At 39.8% G+C, this 23,003-nt stretch overlaps 1 protein-coding gene and 1 long non-coding RNA gene across 5 annotated transcripts in view; one reads left to right on the top strand and one right to left on the bottom strand.

The window, feature by feature from the left end:
- TLR10 (toll like receptor 10) overlaps window positions 1-10,876 on the top strand; it is a 32,933-nt gene extending 22,057 nt beyond the window's left edge. The window contains exons 1-2 of one of the 4 annotated variants that reach the window (XM_073237740.1): window positions 839-2,066; window positions 7,834-10,876. In XM_073237740.1, coding sequence (XP_073093841.1) covers window positions 7,896-10,331 — 2,436 coding nt within the window. In that variant the 5' untranslated portion in view covers window positions 839-2,066; window positions 7,834-7,895 and the 3' untranslated portion in view covers window positions 10,332-10,876. Of the gene's footprint in view, window positions 1-838; window positions 2,067-6,305; window positions 6,837-7,833 lie in introns of those variants that run through there. The other 3 variants (XM_073237739.1, XM_017656440.3, XM_073237738.1) reach the window with 3 other exon arrangements.
- Window positions 1-23,003, bottom strand: part of LOC118969188 (uncharacterized) — an 86,352-nt gene that overhangs the window by 24,595 nt on the left and 38,754 nt on the right. The window lies entirely within an intron of this gene.

Raw genomic sequence — 23,003 nt, forward strand, 5'->3', positions numbered from 1 at the left:
CTTATCACTCTCTTCCAGTCAGATTGTTGAAACTATGGAGCCACCATTTCTATTTTTATCACCACATGGGATTCCACCTCCATTTGATGTGCCAGATAATTGATGTGAACCTTGGAGTAAGGCACAAAGTGCTCTAAGATGCTGTGGGAAACAGGATGGCAGTTCTGCAAAAAATTAAACATAGAATTGCCATTTGGTCCAGCAATTCCACTTCTACATGTATACCCAAAATAATTGAAAGCAGGAATTTGAACAGATGTTGTACACCCACGTTCCTAACAGCATAATTCCCAATAGCCAAAAGATGAAAGTAACGCAAGTGTCCATTGATGGATGAATGGATAAACAAAATGTGGTAAATACATATAATGAAATATTGTTAGCTTTAAAAAGGAAGGAAATTCTACCCAAAGAAAGCAAGATCTCAGATTCAAAAAGACATATGTACCGCTATGTTTATTGCAGCACTATTTACAATAGCCAAGATACAGATGAGTGGATAAAGAACATGTGGCACATATACCCAATGGAATACTATTCATCCATGAGAAGAAAACAAATCCTATCATTTGCAACAACATGGATGGAGCTAGAAGATATTATGCTCAGTGAAATAAGCTAGGCAGAGAAAGACAAGTGTCAAATGATTTCCCTCATTTGTGGGGTATAACAACAAAACAAAACTGAAGGAGCAAAACAGCAGCAGACTCAGAGACTCCAAGAAAGGACTAGTGGTTACCAAAGGGGAGGGGTGGGGGAAGGTGGGTGGGAGGGTGGGAGAAGGGGATTGAGGGGTATTATAATTGGTATACATGTGCGGGGGGGGGGTTGCGGGGAAGACAGTGTAGCACAGAGAAGATAAGTAGTGACTGTAATATCTTGCTACATTGATGGACAGTGACTGCAATGGGGCATGGGGGGGGGTGCTCAATAATATGAGTGAATGTAGTAACCACAGTGTTTTTCATGTGAAACCTTCATAAGAGTGTATATCAATGGTACCTTAATAAAAAAATTAAAGGAAGGTAATTCCGATATGCACTATAATATGGAAGAACCTTGAACACATTATGCTAAATGAAACAGCCAGTCACAGGAGGACAAATATTGTATAATGCCAATGCCACTTACATGAGGTACCTACAGTAGGCCAATTTATAGAGACAGAATCAGTGTCTGAGAAGAGGAGATCGTGGGGAGTTGTTATTTACAGAATTTCATTTTGGGATGATGAAAAAGATCTAGAGATGAATAGTGGTGAGGACTGCACAACAATGCAAATGAACTGAATTCTACTACGCATGTATGTGCATCTTACTGAAATTTTTAAAAGACTGCTCTAAAGATTATAATAATTTTATACAACATGTAATGCCACTAGCATGCAGTAGAGGGCAAAGGAGCTTAAACTTCACAGAAAAACTTGATTCAATCTCTCCTGCGGCCAATATCAAGGAATCACCCACACCTGCGGAGACGTTGCAAGCCCGGGCGGTAAGAACTGTTAGCTGTGTTTGTTCTAAAACTCATGAAAAAGAAATAAGCGTGTGTGGGTCTTTTTTAAGGAAGAAATCATTTGAATTCATGTACTTGGGAAGATAGTAGCCTTTTTTGGATTTTTAGTAGTTATGATTTTGCCTGTATTAATCTAAAGATTCATTAGTCAATGACCTTGGGGCTACTGATATGAGTAATTGTCTTATGGGAGCTTGAGGGTTTGTGATTCCTTTCACTGGTTGTTGATTAAACCTGGTCGATCGCTCTACCCAGGATAGATCCTCTCAACAGCCCAACAAAATAGTGGCTATTTTTAAATCCCTACTTTACAAATGGAGGAACTCTAACCCGAGGTTAAGTTAACTTGCCATGGTGACCCAGTGAGTAAGTGCTAGAGCATGGATTTGAACCCCAGTCTAGCTAGTTCCTTCCAGAACCCAAACCGAAGGCATTTCAAACCTTGAAATGGAATAGTTCAGGATGTGATCACCGAGGTTGATCTCGCTGTCAGAGCCAGCTGCCCTGGTGGCCTCTTCCTCCCTCCCCACCCCATGTGAGAAGGCATTGTGGTGAGTTTCCTCTGGTTTTTATTTTCCTGTAATGCATGTTAATAACATCTGTTGTTTGGCTATTTAAGGCATATTTGTTGCCCCTTTGCTAGATTAAAAGTTCTGCATTTATATTCTATGTCTAAAAGTAGGGGGTATCTGACAGATTTTATGCAGCATGGATTTCATTCAGATTCCTTTGGAAGTCCAAGGTGGACAAAGATAGCCACATGGTGCGGTAGACTGGAGAATGATTAGTAGCATCTAGGTATTTGATTCACGGAAGAGCTTTCTTTCGGACCACCTGCACTGAGCTATGAATTAGAGTTCTGTGTACTTTTCTCAGTTACATCTCAGTTCTTGTGAATTTGTAGTCTCTTAAGAATGCATCTAAGCAAAGTCTCTTGAAATTTGTGACACCCAGCAGAGTGTCCCATGGCAGCTGCATACCACTTTGGAGAGACACATTTCAGGGCTTGAAATACCTTCAGGTTGGGTTGTGCAAGGGTTCTGGGTTCAAATCCATGCTCTTGTACTTATTCACTGGGTCACCAAGGGCAAGTTACTTAGCCTCCAGGTTTTAGCTTCTCCATTTGTAAAACAGGGATAAAAATATCCACCATTGTGTTGGATTATTGAGAGGATTGAACAGGATAATGTATGGAGAGCATTTAGCTCCATGCCAAGCTTGTAGGAAATACTCAAAAAGATGTCAGTCATTCTTATTCTTATGTTATAAAGATCATTCAACATTCAATGAGTTTTTAAACCCTTCTCCATTTTTTTGTATCATTGGGAAAAGAGGAAATTTGATGATTAAGTGTTCTTTGGCACATCACCTATGGTCATTACACAGTATCTTTTGACTTGGAATTTTAAAGCATAAACTTTTGAGGAAAGTAATTCTACTTTACACCTGCTTTCAGCATAGTAATAGAAATATGAATAATAAGACGTAATACTTATTGAATGCATCTTTCATCAAAAGTTTATGTCTTATTCTTTTCAAATGTCTTCATGAAATGCCATAGTGCACAGTCATTGCCAGAGAGATAGGACCTTTTTTTTTGTTCTATTAAGAGAAACTCAGAAAGAGTTAGTTTTTCTTTCTTCTTTAGAATAAATTCCAGATGAGGTTGTGGTATTAGATTGGAAGAAGAGGTGGGGAAAAGGTGAAAGCTATGACATCTCAACTCAGGAGATTGCAGAGAAAGGAACTGGGTTAAAATCCGCAGCTTTTCTCAAGGGCCATAGTTTCCAGACGTAGTTACTTGAAGTTGCTACAAATTGAAGTGCTTTGTGAGATCATAATGTTGAAAACACCATTGTCAGCTCAAAGACCAGCCAGTGTCCTGCCAAGTTATGTTGGAGCTGTTTGCAAAGGAAAAATCAGTAATAATGATACTGTCTTTATGAAAAATTTTGATATTTTGTTCATCATGGATTTTTGCATTAATTTGAATTTTTAAGAATATTTCATTAAAACATTATTTGTCTTGGTGTCTGAGTTTCTTGACACCTCTCAAAATTTGTACCTGAAATCACCCTGGTCTTGGTCTAATAACTGCTACTATTTGTGATATGCTAAGCACAATAAAAGTGATTTGTATACATTATCTCTTTCTTCCTCTGCATAAAACTCATTTTACAGATAAAAAATGGAACCCTTCAGCAGTTAAATAAATGGTCTAAGTTAACACAGCCAGTGTGTGCCTAAGATTGGACTTGAACACAGACCTATCAGCTCCTAACACTAACCATCATGCACTGCACCATATCAGGAATTCACAACACAAATTCTTTAATTCAACATACATTTTTGAGAACATTTTATGTACCACCTTGTGCAAAGGGATACAAAATTGAAATCATTTACTCATTCATATATATGTTTAAAAAACATTTACTGAGCATGTGTATATGTGCCAGGCATTATTCTATGTGCTGGAGATAAAGGAATGAACAGGATCATCAGCTCCCTTCTTTATGGGTGTGTGAGGTGATGGGATAGTCAGTAGACGAATGAATGAACAAAAGTCTCAGAGAGCAATAAGCGCTCTGTTTTATAGAAAAATAAAATCAGGTGATGTGAACTAATAGCAAATTGGCCACTGTAGGTGGTTAGGTCAGGTCTCTTAGATGAGATAAACTTTAAGCCAAGATCTAAATGACTAGATCCCCAGAAGAGGGAAAAGCTAAAGCAAAGGCCCTAAGGTCAGAGCAAGTGTGATGCGGCAAAGGGGCAGTGCGACTAGATGTACGAGGGCCAGGAGAAGAGTAATATGAAGAGAGACCCTGGGAGGAAGCAAGAGCAGCTCAGAGGGTGTTGTGGACCAGTAAGTACTAGGAGTTTGGGTTTTATTCCAAGTGTGACAGTACATTAGTCAGAAGTAGGCTGGCTGCTATAACAAAAGAGTGGCTTAAACAAGGTGATGCTCAACAGAAAGGCTCAATCCATGTCAGTCCTTGTTAAGCGATGGCTGTCAGTCCTGAACTGGGTGGCATTTGCAGACTGACTCATTAAGTTCCTTGGACTGTGGATTTGACAACTTTGAAGAATCAGTATGATTTAGTGAGAGACGATGTCATTGTGATTACTGGATTGTGACATGTTTTGAAAACAAATTTACCTTGGCTTACCCTAGAGAGGCATGACAGCAGAGTGGCTAAGAGGCTGGGCTCTGGACTCACCATGCATTAATTTTATGACTGTGAGGCACTTCGATGATCTCCCTAAACACCACCTTCCATATCTGGAAAGATGAGTGCTGATAGCACGGATTTGCTGGTGGTTGTTGTAAGGATCATCTACCTAAAGTTAGTGTTACTTAGCTCAATGAGTGCCAATTGTTGTTACCAAAAAAAAACATCAAGGGGCCACTTTCTCATTTGCAATAGAGCCCATATGGAATGGAGAGGCTATCAGACTCAGTGAGTAGATATAAATGTACAGAGTCATCAAATAGAGCAGGTTACTCATGTTGTCTTAAATGTGGGTAATGGATCAAAATTATGATACAGGTAACAAATTAATTTTGCTGGATTCCTAAAATCTGGAAAATTACCATGGACATACATGTATACACAGAGGCTCTCTTTTTATGTTTGTATTTGTTGTCATATTTGGTCATTGGATGTTATATTAAATGGTATGTAAAAAAGGAGATGATGAAGAAAGGACTATCTGGGATGGATTGGAGGAAATAAAAATGGAGGGACTATCTCAGTGGGAAGGTGAAAACCCTAGGCACTTCCAGGCTGTCACCTCTCAATGCCGTCCCCACCTAGTGCCTTCTGTGAGAGCCTCCGTCACTGAGAGCCCAGTAGACAAAAAATATCAAAGTCAAAGTTTTCTCTTCTCAGTTATGTTATAAGATTGTTGAGCATTTCTGTGTCTATTTTCCTATTTTCTATGAAACAGTTTTATGAAGTATTTTCATTTTTAAGTTATGGGAACTAGCCACATTTCCTAGAATTTTTCAACTTCAACAGCAAAAAGCCAACCTTGGGCAGGTTCTAGAGAAAGAAAAATCCAGATGAGAGTGAGGTACTATTACAGGTGTGCTCTTAGTCCCTCCACTGTGTCCTGTGCCCCACCTGCATGGGTACACACACACACGCAGCTTCTCAGAGCAAGGGGACCATGTGAGAAGCACAGAGGAGGCTCACTGCCAACATGCTCTCCCTGTGGGGTATGCCTTTGCTCCTCCTGCTTGTCTATGGGAGGGACCAGCCTGAGGGATATTGAGGGTCAACGTGCGATAGGCACCGCAAGTATACGCAGGAAAACCCCTCCCCCATCCACCCCGAAGTTGAAGAGTTTACTGATTTCTCACCACCTCCCCCACTGCCTTCTTTCTTGCGTGAATTACTTCGTAATGTCCCAGGAGTCTTTCTAGACTACCTTGTGCCCTTCCAGTCACTTCCAACCAACAAACAGAGGAATCTTTAAAATGTACATCAAACCTGCCACTCCTAGACTCTAAATCCTTCACGGGTTTCTTATTTCAGTCAGGAAGATCCTGAGTCCTTGTGAGATCTGGTATCTTCAATCCACTTCCTCAAGTCCAGTCTAGTCATACCTCATGTTTCCCGAGCATGCTACCATATCAGGTCTTTGAACTTGAACTTGATATTCTTTCTCTCTAGAATACCCCAGAAACAAGTGACTAGCTCCCTCACTCCCTTTAGATCTCTGCATGGAGAGACTTTTTGACCACAATGTCATTCCCCAGTCACTCTCTAGCCCCCTTATCTTAAAGTTATTCTTCTTTCTAGCCCTATTCACCACCTAACATGTAAATTTGTGATTTTGTTTATAGTCTCTCTTGCCTTACCCCTTATGAGAATTTGTGTGGCAACAAAAATTCTTTCTGTGCTACTCACTGCTATGACCTCAGCACCTAGGAAAGTTGCTGGCAGAGTAGGTACTTAATTCTCTTGAATAATGGATATTGTGAAAATCTTAGTTCTCCAACTGCCTCTGCGTCTAGGCAGCTTGAAGCCAGCCTTTCTCTCAAAGCCCTCAGAATTTGGCACCCTTGAGTTTCATTCCCTTGTCTGTACAATGCAGGTAACAGTGCTTCCCCCACAAAGTTCCGTGGTAAGTGAGTGAGATAGTACCTATCTTGGCACACAGAAAGTCTCTAAGAAATGGAAACTGGCTTATCATTATTGCTATTTTTGGGCAGTGTTCCAGATTGCTTACGCCACCAAGCTGAAGACATATGGAGGCAGAAGGATAGGGACCATTCTGTTTATTTCTATATTTTGGACATTCCATTTATATGGGTAAGTGTTGTTGAAAGTCAGATATTAGCTCAAGGGACTCTATATGTCCACAAATACAAAAGTTAACAACTCCATGATCTTAATTCAGGGACTCGCAGCATTCAGTGATAAATTACTTTCATTGAGAACTTATGTTCATGCAAAAACCTGAACATGGATATTTATAGCAGCTTTATTATCATTGCCAAAACTTGGAAGAAACCAAGTTATTCTAAAGTAGGTACATAGATAAATAAACGGTAGTATATCCAGACAATGGAGTATTATTAGGACTAAAAAGAAATGAGTTACCAAGTCGTAGAGAGACATGGAGTAATGTAAATATATATTATAAATGAAAGAAGCCAATCTGAAAAAGCTACATACTGTATGATTCCAACTATATGAACATTCTAGAAAAGACAAACCTGTGGAGACAATAAAAAGATCAGTAGTTGCCAAGGGTTGTGGTGGAAAAGGGTGATTGGGCATAGCACAAAGGATTCTTTCGGCATTAGGCTACCATAATGGTGGATACATATCATTATACATTTGTCCAAGCCCACAGGATGTACAACACCAAGAGTGAGCCACAATGTAAACTATGGACTGCAAGTGAATATGATGTTAGTACAGGTCCGTCAGTGGAACAAATGTAATGCTCTGGTGGGGGAATTTTCTTAAAGCCTACAGGCTATTAAAAGGAGATGAGGGAGGGTTTTGAGTATGACCTGGTCATGAAATTCCTAAGTTAAACTGGGAGAGAGACACTTCTGCCAATTATTATATTTCTCCCTCCGAGAATTCTGACTGGCCTCAGTGATGCTGATATGACAAGGTAGCTGACCTGGAAATCTCTGGGCTCTAAGATTAAGTCAAAGACTCAATGTACAGGTTGGCCCTATTCCAAATTCTTGGTGAATACAGTTAGATATTGGCATTAAAAACAAAAATAAAGTCCCGTAGGATTTAACAAACCACATGACCACTAAACATTGTATGCTGTCTTTCTTTCTAGGATTTTGAACTCATCTTCATCATTCATATGCAGAAACCAGTGGTAAAATCCTTGGAATTACAATGAGACATATCAGAAGCATTCACATATTTTATAGTATTATTATGTCAGTGCATGGATGGGCCTCAAAACTGCCAGAAGAAAGGGAACTGACCACCAACTGCTCCAACTTGTCTCTACAACAGGTTCCCACAGACTTGATCACAACCACAACCACGCTGGATTTATCCTACAACCTCCTTTTTCAACTCCAGAGTTCAGATTTTCGTTCTGTCTCTAAACTGAAAGTTTTGATTCTGTGCCATAACAGAATTCAAGAACTGGATATCAAGATCTTTGAATTCAACAAGGACTTAAGATATTTAGATTTGTCTCACAACAGACTAAGGATTGTAACTTGGTATTCACTGGTAGGTCTCAGACATTTAGATCTTTCTTTCAATGACTTTGATACTTTGCCTATCTGTGAGGAGACTGGCAACATGTCACACCTGGAAATCCTAGGCCTGAGTGGGACAAGAATACAAAAATCTGATTTCCAGAAAATTTCTCATTTGCATCTAAATACTTTCTTCTTAGGATTGAGAACTCTTTCCCATTATGAAGAAGGTAGTCTGCCCATCTTAAACACGACAAAGCTTCAAATTGTTTTACCAATGAACACAAATTTCTGGGTTCTTTTGTGTGATGGAATCAAGACTTCAAAAATATTAGAAATGACAAATATAGATGGCAAAAGCCAATTTGCAAGTTATGAAACTCAACAAAACCTTACTTTAGTGAATTCTAAGACATCTATGCTGTTACTTAATAAAGTTGATGTACTCTGGGATGACCTTCTCCTCATCTTCCAATTTGTTTGGCATACATCAGTAGAATACTTCCAAATCCAACATGTGACTTTTGGAGGTAAGGTTTATCTTGACCACAAGTCATTTGATTACTCAAATACTGTGATGAGAACTATAAAATTGGAGCATGTACATTTTAGAATTTTTTATATTCCACAAGAGAGAGTCTACTTGCTTTTTACCAAAATGGATATAGAAAACCTGACAATATCAGATGCACAAATGCCACACATGCTGTTCCCTATTTATCCTACAAGATTCCAGTATTTAAATTTTGCTAATAATATCTTAACAGATGACCTGTTTAAAAACCCTATCCAGTTGCCTCATTTGGAAACTCTCATTCTGAAAGGCAATAAATTGGAGACATTTTCCTTAGTGAGTTGCTTTGCTAACAACACATCCTTGAAACACTTAGATCTGAGCCAAAATCTGCTACAACACGAATATGATGAAAATTGCTTTTGGCCAGAAACATTGATCTCTATGAACCTATCATCCAATAAATTTGCTGATTCTGTTTTCAGGTGCTTGCCCAGAAGTATTCAAATACTTGACCTGAATAATAACAAAATTCAAACTATCCCAAAAGAGATAATTCATCTGAAGTCCTTGCAAGAGCTAAATCTTGCATTTAATTTTCTAACTGATCTTCCTGGATGCAATAATTTCAGAGGACTCTCAGTTCTGAACATTGAAATGAATTTAATTGTTAGCCCATCTCTGGATTTTTTTCAGAGTTGCCAGAAAATTAAGACTCTAAATGCAGGAAGAAATCCATTTCGGTGTACTTGTGAATTAAGAGATTTCATTCAGCTTGAAAAATATTCACAGGGCATGATGGTTGGTTGGTCAGATTCATACATCTGTGAATACCCTTTGAATCTAAAGGGGACCCGGTTAAAGGATGTTCATCTTCCTGAATTATCCTGCAACACAGCTCTTTTGATTATCACCATTGTGGTTATCATGCTAGTTCTAGGAATAACTGTGGCATTCTGTTGCCATCACTTTGATCTGCTCAGGTATCTCAGGATGCTAGGTCAATGGATGTGGATGTGGCACAGGGTTAGGAAAACAACCCAAAGAGAACTCAAGAGAAATGTCCAACTCCAAGTGTTTATTTCATATAGTGAACACGATTCTGCCTGGGTGAAGCATGAATTGATCCCGAATCTAGAGAAAGAAGATAGTTTTGTCTTGATTTGCCTTCATGAGGAAAACTTTGACCCTGGCAAGAATGTTACTGAAAATATCATAAACTACATTGAGAAAAGCCAGAAGTGCATTTTTGTTTTGTCTCCCAACTTTCTCCAGAGTGAGTGGTGCCATTATGAACTTTACTTTGCCCATCACAATCTCCTCCATGAAAGTTCTGATCACTTAATTCTCATCTTATTGGAACCTATTCCACTCTACTGCATTCCTTCCAGGTATCCTATGCTGAAAGCTCTCATGGAAAAGAAAGCTTACTTGGAATGGCCCAAGAATAGGCATAAATGTGAACTTTTTTGGGAAAATCTGCAAGCTGCTATTAATGTTAATTCATTAGAAACCAGAGAGATGTGTGAACTACAAACATTCACAGAGCTGAATGAAGAGCCCCAAGGTTCTACAATCTCTCTGGTAAGAACAGACTGCCTATAAAACCTTCCCACAACCTAGGGAAATTGGGGCCTATATTCACAGTTGGTATATAAGTTGATTTAACCTTTCTGATGGTAATTTGGCAATATCTATTAAAATGAAACATCATTCATGTCAGTTCTTTGAAGGATTTCTAAGAATGTGTTTTACAGAAACACATTTGCAAAGGTTTATTGTAAAAAGGCGTTCATCCAGCATTGTTTATAATCATGAAAAACTGAAAACAGCTCAAATGTTATAAAACAAGGATTGACTCAATAAATTATATTAATGCAATAAAATATTACACAGCCATTAAAAATAATGAGGTAACCCTATATTTACTGGTATGGAGAAAATTAAAGTAAGTTAGATTATACGCTGAAGTAAAATTGTAAAGGAATGTATACCAGTACATTGATGGAGTAACAGTGGTTTGGGTCTGAGAGGTTGGATTGTAGGAAGTATTTGGTTTCTATATTATGAATTTCTGTAATGTTGGAGTTGCTTAGATTGAATCTGTATTTCTTTTGTAAGTAGGAAAAATAATAAAGAGAATTTTTAAAACCTACACATCCTACTCACTTTGCTTGATTCTTCCCCTCTAGTCCTATAGGTCACAGGAAGGAGACTAGCTTTCCTGAATTTTTCAGAATTATATTTAAAAAACATATGACTTCCTGATATGAAAAATTTCTGTGGTTGACTCACAAAATAGAGGAAGAAAATGCCATGTTCCTTTAAGATCTAATAACAATCTACTTTTACCTCCTTGCATCCAATCACTGAGACCAACCAAGTATTGGTTCTTTGCCAGAACATTTGGTCTTCTTTCATGACCCCACATCCTAGAATTTGGTATCATGACTTCTGTAATATCTTTCCACCTTGGGCCATTCAGGAAATCTTACACATATCCTTCAAAGCACAATCCAAATGCCAACCTTTCTTTGAAAGCTTCCTCTAAGCATGATGCTCCTTGATTCTCCATAACACTTTGGGCATATTTCTGTCACCAAACTGATGATACATGTTTGTAAAGTTTCTATTTATTACCAGACTACGAACTCCTCAAAGGCCAAGGCAGACTTCCCTCTCCTCTTGCATCACCTGGAGTTTGCTGAGACCCTGGTTCAAAGGAGGTATTCAATGAATGCTCATGGAGTGAATGTTGGGTCAGCCAGAGGAACTTGGCAGTGACTCCATAGGCTTCCAGACAGACAGTGGAATTTGAAAGCAAATTCTGAGAAGCTGGAGAGGAATGGCAGAAACAGGTTCAAGTAAGGTGAGACAGAGAACCTAGAATTGAAGGATTCCTGAGTAAAGTTTGAATCATGTGAAATTGCCAATATTTGGTTGCTCCTGACCTACAAAAACATCTGTTTCAACTCATTCAATCTAATCTAAAAACTAATCTCCTAAGCAGGGTAAAATGGACCTCTACATCAACTTAATTTCCTTATAGTTTGTGGTCTTATGAATTCCTCATGCTATACTCATCTGAAAATTTGTACTCAGGATGGCCAGCCTGAGAGTATAGGGAGAGGGCTGGGTGTCAGTCTAGAAGCCAGGCTGTGCTACTATTTGGTCAGTGGCCAGTCTACTCTGAGGAGCTAGAGTTAAGCAGCCCTGAGGTTGTGTATCTCCTTCCGCCCTGGTGAGCGCACGGTCTGGTGTAAGGGGAAACCCAAGCAAACCCCAGAGGAGTGAGGGCAGAGAATGAATAGAATGCCTTTCCTCCCAGGCTCTCAGCAGCTGGGCGGCAGACATTAGTGTGATTCATGGCCTCTAGAAGAGTCAAGATACTGTACGAGGATTTCATAAATCTTGAGTAAATGACTCAGTATGAGACTCTCATCTTTAAAGATTAACTGGGAACATGCAAAGTAGGAAACATCAGTGCTAAAATCACCAGGACTGTCTTATTCCATGGTAGAATCATCAGTTTAGTGATACACTACTTAAAATAGGTATATCTTAATCACGATTTTAAAGATAAGATGTTCAGTTTGGCTCTTTCTTGTTTCAGCAGCTGGACTACCCTCAAACCTAACGAATCAGACCAGCATACTGTTCCTTTCCAGATACATAGACACTACCCAAAACTTCCTAATAGGCTTGTTTGTGACTACTATGGCTCATAATAAAAGAAAATAAATTTTACAAGTGTTTAACGTTGGGTCTTAAGATACAAGTAGCATCTAGCCTCATGCAAATTCAATGATATAGTGTTTCCCCTGTCTTGCCAATGGGTTTCAACCCTGGGCAAGTTTGCTATGGATTCAGTGTGGCCAAAGAAATTGACAGCAAAATATTCTTGGGGTGAAAGGGTTATACCCAACTTTATTTCCAGGTGGTAGGTCAGTCACTAGAATCTCATTCACTCAGAGTGAGTCTGTATGCAGCAAGCCAGTCTCTGCTTCTGGGCCCCTCTGTCCACACAGCTGTCTTCTGGGCTTCTCTGCACAGCTGTCCCACACAGCCGTCCTCTGGGCTTCTCTGCACAGTCATCCTGCACAGCCATCCTCTGGGCTCTGTCCTCAGTGCTGTCACCACTCCAGCCTCTGCTCTGCTCTCCTGCAGCTTTGCAGCCCTGCCACTGTGTTGCGCCCAGAACACTGGGCAGAGCTCTTTTTATAGAGTCAACAGCCATGTATTGTCCATAGGTGTGCAGTGAGCTAGTCAACCACAGCCAGGTGAGAATCCTGGCCACAGGAACTCTTATATTATCCACCTTCCCGCAAATTTCAGATTTCAACAAATGACCCACTCTCCTAGAACATGATATTGATGGGAAGGGAGCATACAGAGACTGCATGCTCTAACAGAACCCAAAGTAACAACTCTGAAAATGTTTTGGAAATGACTTCAGATTTTGTGAATTTACAAATTCCCTTTTACTTCCTGCCATTTGTCAACCTGGAGTTTCTTCCATTTTTTTCCAAGGAGACTGAGCTCTGTATCAACATGATTGAAGTCTGTCTGTGCTTTCATTAGGGGGCCTCCATGATCATGATACACCTCTGCAGATAAGTTGAAATATTTTCTAGATGTCAACAGTCCAGTGTAGACAATGGTCTGTATTCTCTAACATGGCAAAGAGAGCCATACTAAAATAAGAGCATAATCCTCGAATCCCAAGTGTTTTGGAGGGAAAAGGAAAGAGTTTGAAATCTCAGTTATGGCAAATGTTCCCAAAGGTTCGACTCCTTTATGTATTATGAAGAGCCATTCAAGAAAAGCATAAACTAGGAATATTTAAACTGAGTAAGAATTTAGAGCTTATTGAGAATTACTCTCACCTGTATATGGGAAAATTGAGGCTTCTGAATTTTAAATAACTCATCCAACATTCCCTCGACTAATGGCTTTTCCTTCCAATCCACAAGGCAGCTTTCACTTTTTGTATTTGATTTTATCATCTTGATCCTTTCATTTCCACTCTCAAGATCAGAGCCTTGGATGGGGCCCTTTGATAACCTGCCTATATTGCCCATAATTATTTGAGATCTAGACTCCATAGTCTCTCCCCACTGCCTCAGACCCGGGTCTCCCTTATCAACCCCAACACTTTAGAGGACCTTTCTTGAATTTCAGAGTTATTGGAAGGCAGTGCGGACAGATGATGCAGCTCTGTGAGTAATAATGGAACCAGCACCACAGACATGGTGTTAGGGAGCTGCAGAGGCAAGCTGTTAAATGTAAACAGGTTCTGAAGAGCCATGTCCTTGTGATTAATTACAGCACTTCTACTGTTTTCTCTTGGAGGGAGATATGAAATATAAATCAGGAAGAGTGCATTGGACAATAAAATGCCTAAAGAGATAGTTCCTGGATTTGAACAGGAGGAGATGATGCTTGGACCACACAAAGATCTTTCAAAGAACCAACTGGATCTTTCAATGAACCAACTACATGAGTAACTATTCTGTACCTACCTTCATTAATAAGTCACTATGTCTCCCATGGGTCCATAAATTTCAAGACATTTAAAAATAATATTATTTTTGGCTTTGTATATCAATGATACTTGAATAAAAAATAAATAAAGTTATTTCTATAGATGGGAGCCCTGCACTGCAAAAATTTTTCCCTATGTGTGTCTTGCCCACCCTAGAGGCAGCTCTGAGAAGAGAATAATATCCTGGCTAAAGAAGCCAGAACATATACTGCTTCTTATTTTTTGTATGTACAACTGATTTCAGTTTTAGAGTAAGTCGTTGGCAGCAGGACAGTTTTTGTTTTGAATGCTAATGGATTAAGTGGTGAAATTCAGTGGTAAGACTGGTGGAGCTGACAGATTGGAAAAGACAAATTCTAGTACCACAATATCAAGATTATTGGAAGTTCTTCATATGGTTTTTATTAAAAAATTGAAACGAGGCATTCCTTATTTCACATCATGATGGCTGAAAGCACCACATGATTAAGTGCTGTTCTCCCCCTGGAAGAAGTTAGGTTTTTAGTTGTGCTGGAAGCTTCTAAATTTCAGGACCTGAAGGGCTTAACTTCCTGGCAGCAGTGCCTTTGGCCTTGGGGAAAAACAGGCCAGAGAAAGATGCTGAAAGAAGCCGCAGCAGGTCAGTCAGCTCTAATCGGCTGTGAGGACCAGTGTCTTCTGATTCCTGGGCCCGCTAGCCCTGCAGTCCAGAGGCCCATGAGCCTTCAGCTGCCTCTTGGTTCTTTTGCTTCTGGAAAACAGTTGAATCAGTCTCCATGGAGCTGCTTTGAGTATCCTGGCCTTGAGTGCAATACTGACTACTGACCCTTCTTGAGGATACCACTCTTCTAAGGCTGTCATGAGTTGCACTTGTTAATTGTCTAATTGTCTAAACCTATAAGCTAAAATTTATCATTATTCTCATGTAACAGATAAAGTACTCAAGGTACCAAAAAGTCCAGGTGTCATGGCTAATAAATGACAGAAACTGGAGGCAGTCTGACTATAGAGCCTGTTTGCATATCTACTCTGCTACTCCAGAATTTGGTAACTAACTAGTGGTTTCTTTCTTACTTATATTCACCATGGAAATTGTTGTTCCTGCTAGCCCTGTTTTTGGATGGAAGTATCTTGTTGCTTCAGAGCAATTCTCATCATTTAGTGACTAACCCAAATGCTGCCAGTTCTCGCTGGCCTGTGGCACATCAACAACAATGACCCCAAATTCTTATTCTTGCCCCCACCTACTAACCAAGACTTCTCACTCTCCTGCAAAGGTCCCCATGAGTATTTCTATGAGATCCCAAGAAGCCTCGCCTGTGCCCACACACCACACTGTTTACACTCACCATTTGCTGTAATACAGTCCACTCCACTCTAGCTAACTCAGGTGACTAGACCTGGGGCCTTTCAAAGTCCTTGCACTATTGACATTGCCAAATGAAGATGCCTCCTAGATCATGTGAATGTCCATGCTGAGGATGCTTTCTCCCAATAATCACAAGTCACTTATCCTTGAGGTGAGGAGCCATGTGAGTCCCACATAGTGGTAGGATCAGTGTTCTGAAGCTGTAATGCTGGGATCCAGAGTCTCAGAGTCAATATGCTCAACACCATGAATCCTCAAGGGAATGCAAATCAAAACCACAATAAGGTATCACCATCCACTTTCTAGAATGTCTATTATAAAAAAGATAAGAGATGGAGATCCAAGATGGCGGCATGAGAGGTGAGATGGAGAATTCCTCCCCAAACCACAAATAGTTTGAAAATGTAGTTAATTGATATAACTAACCTAAAACAGCAACAAGAAAGAAGGCTGAACCAGACTGCATACAGACCTCAGGAACAGAGCAGACCTCACGAAATGGGGTAACGTACAAAAGCCTTAATCAGGTGGGACCCAATCCCTTCTCCCACCCCAGCTCACCAGTGTGAGGAAGAGAAATGGAGCTGGGGAGGGGGTGGAAGCCTAGAACTGCTGAACACTGAGCCCTGGAGGTCAGCTTTGGGAGCAGAAACCTACACTGTGTGGTGCTCTGGACGTTGGGGAGCTCAGACAGGTGGAGTGCCTGAGAGACAGATTCTGGCTATTTGTGGAGGAGGGGACCCACACGTGGCTGCTCTGGGACAAGGGAAAGGCAGGCAGTCTGAGAGGCTTCCTAGTAGTGGGAGGGCTGCTGAAGGAGCAGGGTTTGCACGAAGCTTGCTGCATGGGGGAGGGGAGAACTGGACAAAGTTGTCTGGGCGCGCTCGGCCAAGCTGGTTGGGAAACTTGAGGAGCTTCAGGCCTCCATCCCCCTGGCTGGCTGCCCAGCTCCAAGGCCCCCCTTGCTGTGATATGCAGCCTGCTGCACCTTTCTCCTAGCCTGCCAGCACTGGCTCACAAACCTGCAGTCACTGTGCTGGCATCAGGCCAGCCAGAGGGAGGCCCCGCCTACAACAGCTAGAGATGCAAAGCACAGAGACTTACACTGTGTGCTCGGCCCACTGGCTCTGACACAGGAGACAGGCACCACAGATGGGAATCAGGAAACAGCTCTTTCTTCCCCCCAGGCACCAGCGCCGCTCCCCTACAACCCGCAACTTCACTGTAGGGGCTGAGCAGCTCCAGAGACTGCAGCTTCTGGGCACTAGTGGGCACCACACAGAAATATGAAGAGTCAAAAGAACATGGTTCACACCAAAATCTCACAAACCCAAGAAAAAGGGTCAAATGAAACTGAACTCACCAGTCTGCCAGAAATAGAGTTCAAAATAAAAATCATAAACATACTTAAGGAGGTACAGAAAAATATTCAAGCACTCAGGAACGAATTTAAGTTGGAGACTCAATCATTAAGAAATTCCCTGTCTTAAATGAAACATACAATGGAGGGATTTAAAAGCAGATTAGATGTAGTAGAAGAGATGGTAAATGGAATAGAAATTAGAGAAGAGGAGTACAAAGAAGCTGAGGCACAAAGAGAAAAAAGAATCTCTAAGAATGAAAGAATACTGAGAGAACTGTGTGGCCAATCCAAATGGAATAATATTTGTATTATAGGAGAACCAGAAGAAGAGAGAGAAAAAGGGATAGGAAGTGTCATTGAGGAGGTAATTGCTGAAAACTTCCCCAATCTGGGGAAGGAGAGAGTCTCTCAAGCCGTGGAGATAAACAGATCTCCCAACACAAGGGAACCAAGGAAGACAACATCAAGACATATAATAATTAAAATGGCAAAGATCATGGATAAAGACAGACTTTTAAAAGCAGCTATAGAGAGTAAAAAGATCACATACAAACAAAAACCCATCAGATTATGATCAGACTTCTCAACAGAAACATTACAGGCCAAAAGGGAGTGGCATGATATATTTAATACAATGAAGCAGAAGGGCCTTGAACCAAGAATACCATACCTGGCAAGGTTATCATTTAAATTTGAAGGAGGGATTAAACAATTTTCAGATAAGAAAAAGTTGAGAGAATTTACCTCCCATTAAACCACCTCTACAGTGCTTTGGAGGGACTCCTATAGATGGAAGTATTCCTAAGGCTAAATAGATGTTCCCCAAGGGATAGACATAGAGTACATAACATACAAAGAATGGAGGAGGAAGAAAAAGGAAGAATGAAAAAGAACCTTTAGGTTGTGTTTGTAATAGTACATGAAGTGAGTTAAATTAGACTATTAGATAGTAAGGGAATTACCCTTGAACCTTTGGTAACCATGAATCTAAAGCCTGCAATGGCAATAAGTACATACCTATTGATAATCACCCTAAATATAAATGGTCTGAATGCACCAATCAAAAGAAATAGAGTCACTGAATGGATTAATAAACAAGAACCATCTACATGCTGCCTAAAAGAGACTCACTTCAAGCCCAAAGACATACACAGACTGAAAGTAAAGGAATGGAAAAAGATATTTCATGCAACATTAAAGGGAGAAAAGAGCAGGGGTTGCAGTACTTGTATCAGACAAAATAGACTTCAAAACAAAGAATGTAACAAGAGACAAAGAAGGACATTACATAATGATAAAGGGGTCAGTCCAAAAAGAAGATATAACTATTATAAATATCTATGTACCTAACAGAGGAGCACCTACATATGTGAAACAAATACTAATAGAATTAAAGGGGGATATAGAATGCAATGCATGCACTTTAGGAGACTTTAACACAACACTCACTGCAAAGGACAGATCAACCAGACAGAAAATAAGTAAAGAGACAGAGGCACTGAACAACATATTACAACAGATGGACCTAACAGACATCTACATAACACTCCATCCAAAAGCAACAGGATACACATTCTTCTCAAGTGCACATGGAACATTTTCAAGAATAGATCATATACTAGGCCACAAAAATAACCTCAGTAAATTAAAAAAGATTGAAATTGTACCAACCAGCTTCTCAGATCACAAAGGTATAAAGCTAGAAATAAATTACACAAAGAAAATGAAAAAGCCCACAAACACATGCAGGCTTAATAACATGCTCCTAATTAATCAATGGATCAATGACTAAATAAAAACAGAGACCAAGCAATAAATGGAGATAAATGACAATAATTCAACAACACAAAATCTGTGGGATGCAGCAAAAGCCATGTGAAGAGGGAAATATATTGCAATACAGGCCTATCTCAGGAAAGAAGAACAATCCCAAAGGAACAGTTTAAACTCACAATTAATGAAACTAGAAAAGGAAGAACAAATGAGGCCCAAAGTCAGTAGAAGGAGGGACATAATAAAGATTAAAGCAGAAATAAATAAAATTGAGAAGAATAAAAAAATAGAAAAGAATCAATGAAAGCAGGAGCTGGTTCTTCAAGAAAATAAACAAAATAGATAAACCCCAACCAGACTTATCAAGAAAAATAGTGTACACACATAAACCCAATCAGAAATGAGAAAGGAAAAATCACTACAGACAACACAGAAACACAAAGAATTATGAGAGAATACTATGAAAAATTATATAATAACAAACTGGATAACCTAGAAGAAATGGACAACTTTCTAGAAAAATACAACCTTCCAAGGCTGACCCAGGAAGAAACAGAAAATCTGAATAGACCAATACCAGCAAAGAAATTGAAGTGTAATCAAAAAACTACCTAAATACAAAACTCCTGGACCAGATGGTTTCACTGCTGAATTTTATCAAACATTTAGTGAAGACCTAATACCCATCCTCCTTAAAATTTTCCAAAAATAGAAGAGGAGGGAATACTCCCAAACTCATTCTACAAGGCTAGCATCACCCTCCTAACAAAAACCTAACAAAAACCTAACAAAACCTAACAAAACCTAACAAAAACCTAACAAAAACCTAACAAAAACCTAAGAAAACCTAACAAAACCTAACAAAAACCTAACAAAAACCTAACAAAAACCTAACAAAACCAGACAAAGACACCTCAAAAAAGAAAATTACAGACCAGTATCCTTGATGAACACAAATGCAAAAATACTCAACAAAATATTAGCAAACCGAATTCAAAAATACATCAGAAAGATCATCCATCATGATCAAGTGGGATTCATCCCATGGGTGCAAGGATGGCACAACATTCGAAAATCCATCAACATCATCCAATACATCAACAAAAAGAAGGACAAAAACCACATGATCATCTCCATAGATGCTGAAAAAGCATTTGACAAAATTCAACATCCATTCATGTTAAAAACTCTCAACAAAATGGGTATAGAGGGAAAGTACCTCAACATAATAAAGGCCATATATAACAAACCCACAGCCAACATTATACTTAACAGCAAGAAGCTGAAAGCTTTTCCTTTAAGATCGGGAACAAGACAAGGATGCCTACTCTCCTCACTTTATTCAACATAGTTCTGGAGGTCCTAGCCATGGCAATCAGACAATACAAAGAAATAAAAGGCATTCAGATTGGCAAGGAAGAAGTCAAACTGCCCCTGTTTGCAAATGACACGATATTGTACATAAAAAATCCTAAAGAATCCACCCCAAAACTCCTGGATCTAATATCTAAATTCAGCAAAGCTGTGGGATACAAAATTAATACACAGAAATCTGCTGCATTCCTATACACTAATGATGAACTAGCAGAAAGAGAAATCAGGAAAACAATTCCACTCACAACTGCACCAAAAGAATAAAATACCTAGGAATAAACCTAACCAAGGAAGTGAAAGACCTATACACTGAAAACTATGGGACAGTCTTAAGAGAAATTAAAGAGGACACTAACAAATGGAAACTCATCCCATGCTCTTGGCTAGAAAGAATTAATATTGTCAAAATGGCCATCTTGCCTAAAGCAATCTACAAATTCAATGCAATCCCTATCAAAATACCTACAGCATTCTTCAATGAGCTAGAGCAAATAGTTTTAAAATTCATATGGAACCATAAAAGACCCCGAATAGCTAAAGCAATCCTGAGAAGGAAGAATAAAGCAGGGGGAATTACACTCCCTGACTTCAAGCTCTACTACAAAGCTACAGTAATCAAGACAATTTAGTACTGGCACAAGAACAGACACATAGACCAGTGAAACACAATAGAGAATCCAGATATAAACCAAACATATGTGGTCAATTAATATATGATAAAGAAGCCATGGATATACAATGGGGGAAATGACAGCCTCTTCAATAGCTGGTGTTGGCAAAACTGGACAGCTACATGTAAGAGAATGAAATTGGATTATTGTCTAACCCTGTATGCAAAAGTAAACTCAGAATGGATCAAAGATCTGAATGTAAGTCATGAAACCATGAAACTCTTACAAAAAAATATAGGCAAAAATCTCTTCGACATAAACATGAACAACTTCTTCATGAACATATCTCCCTGGGCAAGGGAAACAAAAGCAAAAATGAACAATTGGGACTATGTCAAACTAAAAAGCTTCTGTACAGCAAAGGATACCATCAGTAGAACAAAAAGACATCCTACAGTATGGGAGAATATATTCATAAATGACATATCTCATAAGGGGTTGACATCCAAAATATATAAAGCTCATGCACCTCAACAAACTAAAAGCAAACAAGTCAATTAAAACATGGGCAGAGGAGCTGAACAGACACTTTTCCAAAGAAGAAATTCAGATGGCCAACAGGCACATGAAAAGATGCTCCACATCACTAATCATCAGAGAAATGCAAATTAAAGCCACAACGATTCTTAAGAGATTAAAGATGGTGGCATGAGAGGAGAGACAGAGGCTTTCTCCTAAAACAGGATACAATTAGAAAATATAGTTGGCACAACTAATCCTGAAAGAGCAACAGGAAAGAGGATGGCATCAGACTGCATACACCTGGACAAAAGAAAAGACTTCACTGAATGGGGTAATGTACCAGAGCTGTGGCTCTGCAGGACCCAAGCCCTTCCCTCACCGCAGCTCACCGGTGGGAGGAAGAGAAACTGAGCAGGGAGGGAGTGGAAGGCTTTGGACTGCTGAATATCTAGCTCTGGAGATCTGAGCTGGGAGCACAAACCTACATTTCATGTTGCTTTCATGAGACTCACATGACTACTGGGTTGGAAAGTTAATACAGACAGACTTCCTGGGGAGACTGGCATTCTGGCCGCTTGTGGAAAGCAGGGATCCATATCTGGCTGCTCTGGGACAAAAACTTATACCTCTGTGACCAGCCCACTAGCTCAGGCAGTGGAGACAGGCATAGCAGCCGGGAGGCGGGGAACAGCTCTTTCCTCCCCCCAGGCACCAGTACCACTCCCCTGCGACCCCCGGCATTGCTTCAGGGGCTGAGCAGCTCCAGAAGGTTCTGGGCACTAGAGGGTGCCATATACAAACATGAAATGCCAAAGGAACCTTATCCAGAGTAAAATTATTAATACAACTTCCGAGAAAGATTTAAATAATATGGACCTGTGACTCTCCCTGAAAGGGAGTTCAAAATAAAAATCATCAACATTCTAATGGAGGTACAGAAAAACATCCAAGAACTCAAGAATTAATTCAGGTCAGAGATTCAATCATTGAAGAGCACGATGGAGGGTATTAAAAGCAGGCTGGATACGGCGGAGGAGACAATAAATGAAACAGAAACTAGAGAAGAGGAACACAAAGAAGCTGAGGCATAGAGAGAAAAAAGGATCTCTAAAAATGAAAGAATATTGAGAGAACTGTGTGACCAATCCAAGCAGAACGATATTCGCATGATAGAGATACCAGAAGAAGAAGAGAGAGAGAAAGGGATAGAAAGTGTCTTTGAGGAGGTAGTTGCTGAAAACTTCCCCAATCTGGTGAAGGAGATAGTCTCTCAGGCCATGGAGATCCACAGATCTCCCAACACAAGGGACCCAAGGAAGATAACACCAAAACACATAGTAATTAAAATGGGAAAGATCAAGGGTAAGGACAGACTGTTAAAAGCAGCCAGAGACAGAAATAAGATCACATACAAAGGAAAGCCCATCAGGCTAACATCTGACTTCTCAGCAGAAACCTCACAGGACAGAAGAGAGTGGCATGATGTATTTAATGCCATGAAGCAGAAGGGCCTGGAACCAAGATTAAACTTTATCTGGCAAGATTATCATATAAATTTGAAGGAGGGACTAAACAATTTCCAGAAAAGCAAAAGCTGAGAGAATTTACCTCCCACAGACCATCTCAACAGTCTATTTTGGAGGGACTGCTATAGATGGAAGTGTTCCCAAGGTTTAATAGCTGTCACCAGAGGTAATAAAACCACAGTAAAGAAAGTAGAACAGCTAATTACTAAGAAAAT

Source organism: Manis javanica, chromosome 5 (genome assembly GCF_040802235.1).
Source record: "Manis javanica isolate MJ-LG chromosome 5, MJ_LKY, whole genome shotgun sequence".
Lineage (NCBI taxonomy): Eukaryota > Metazoa > Chordata > Mammalia > Pholidota > Manidae > Manis > Manis javanica.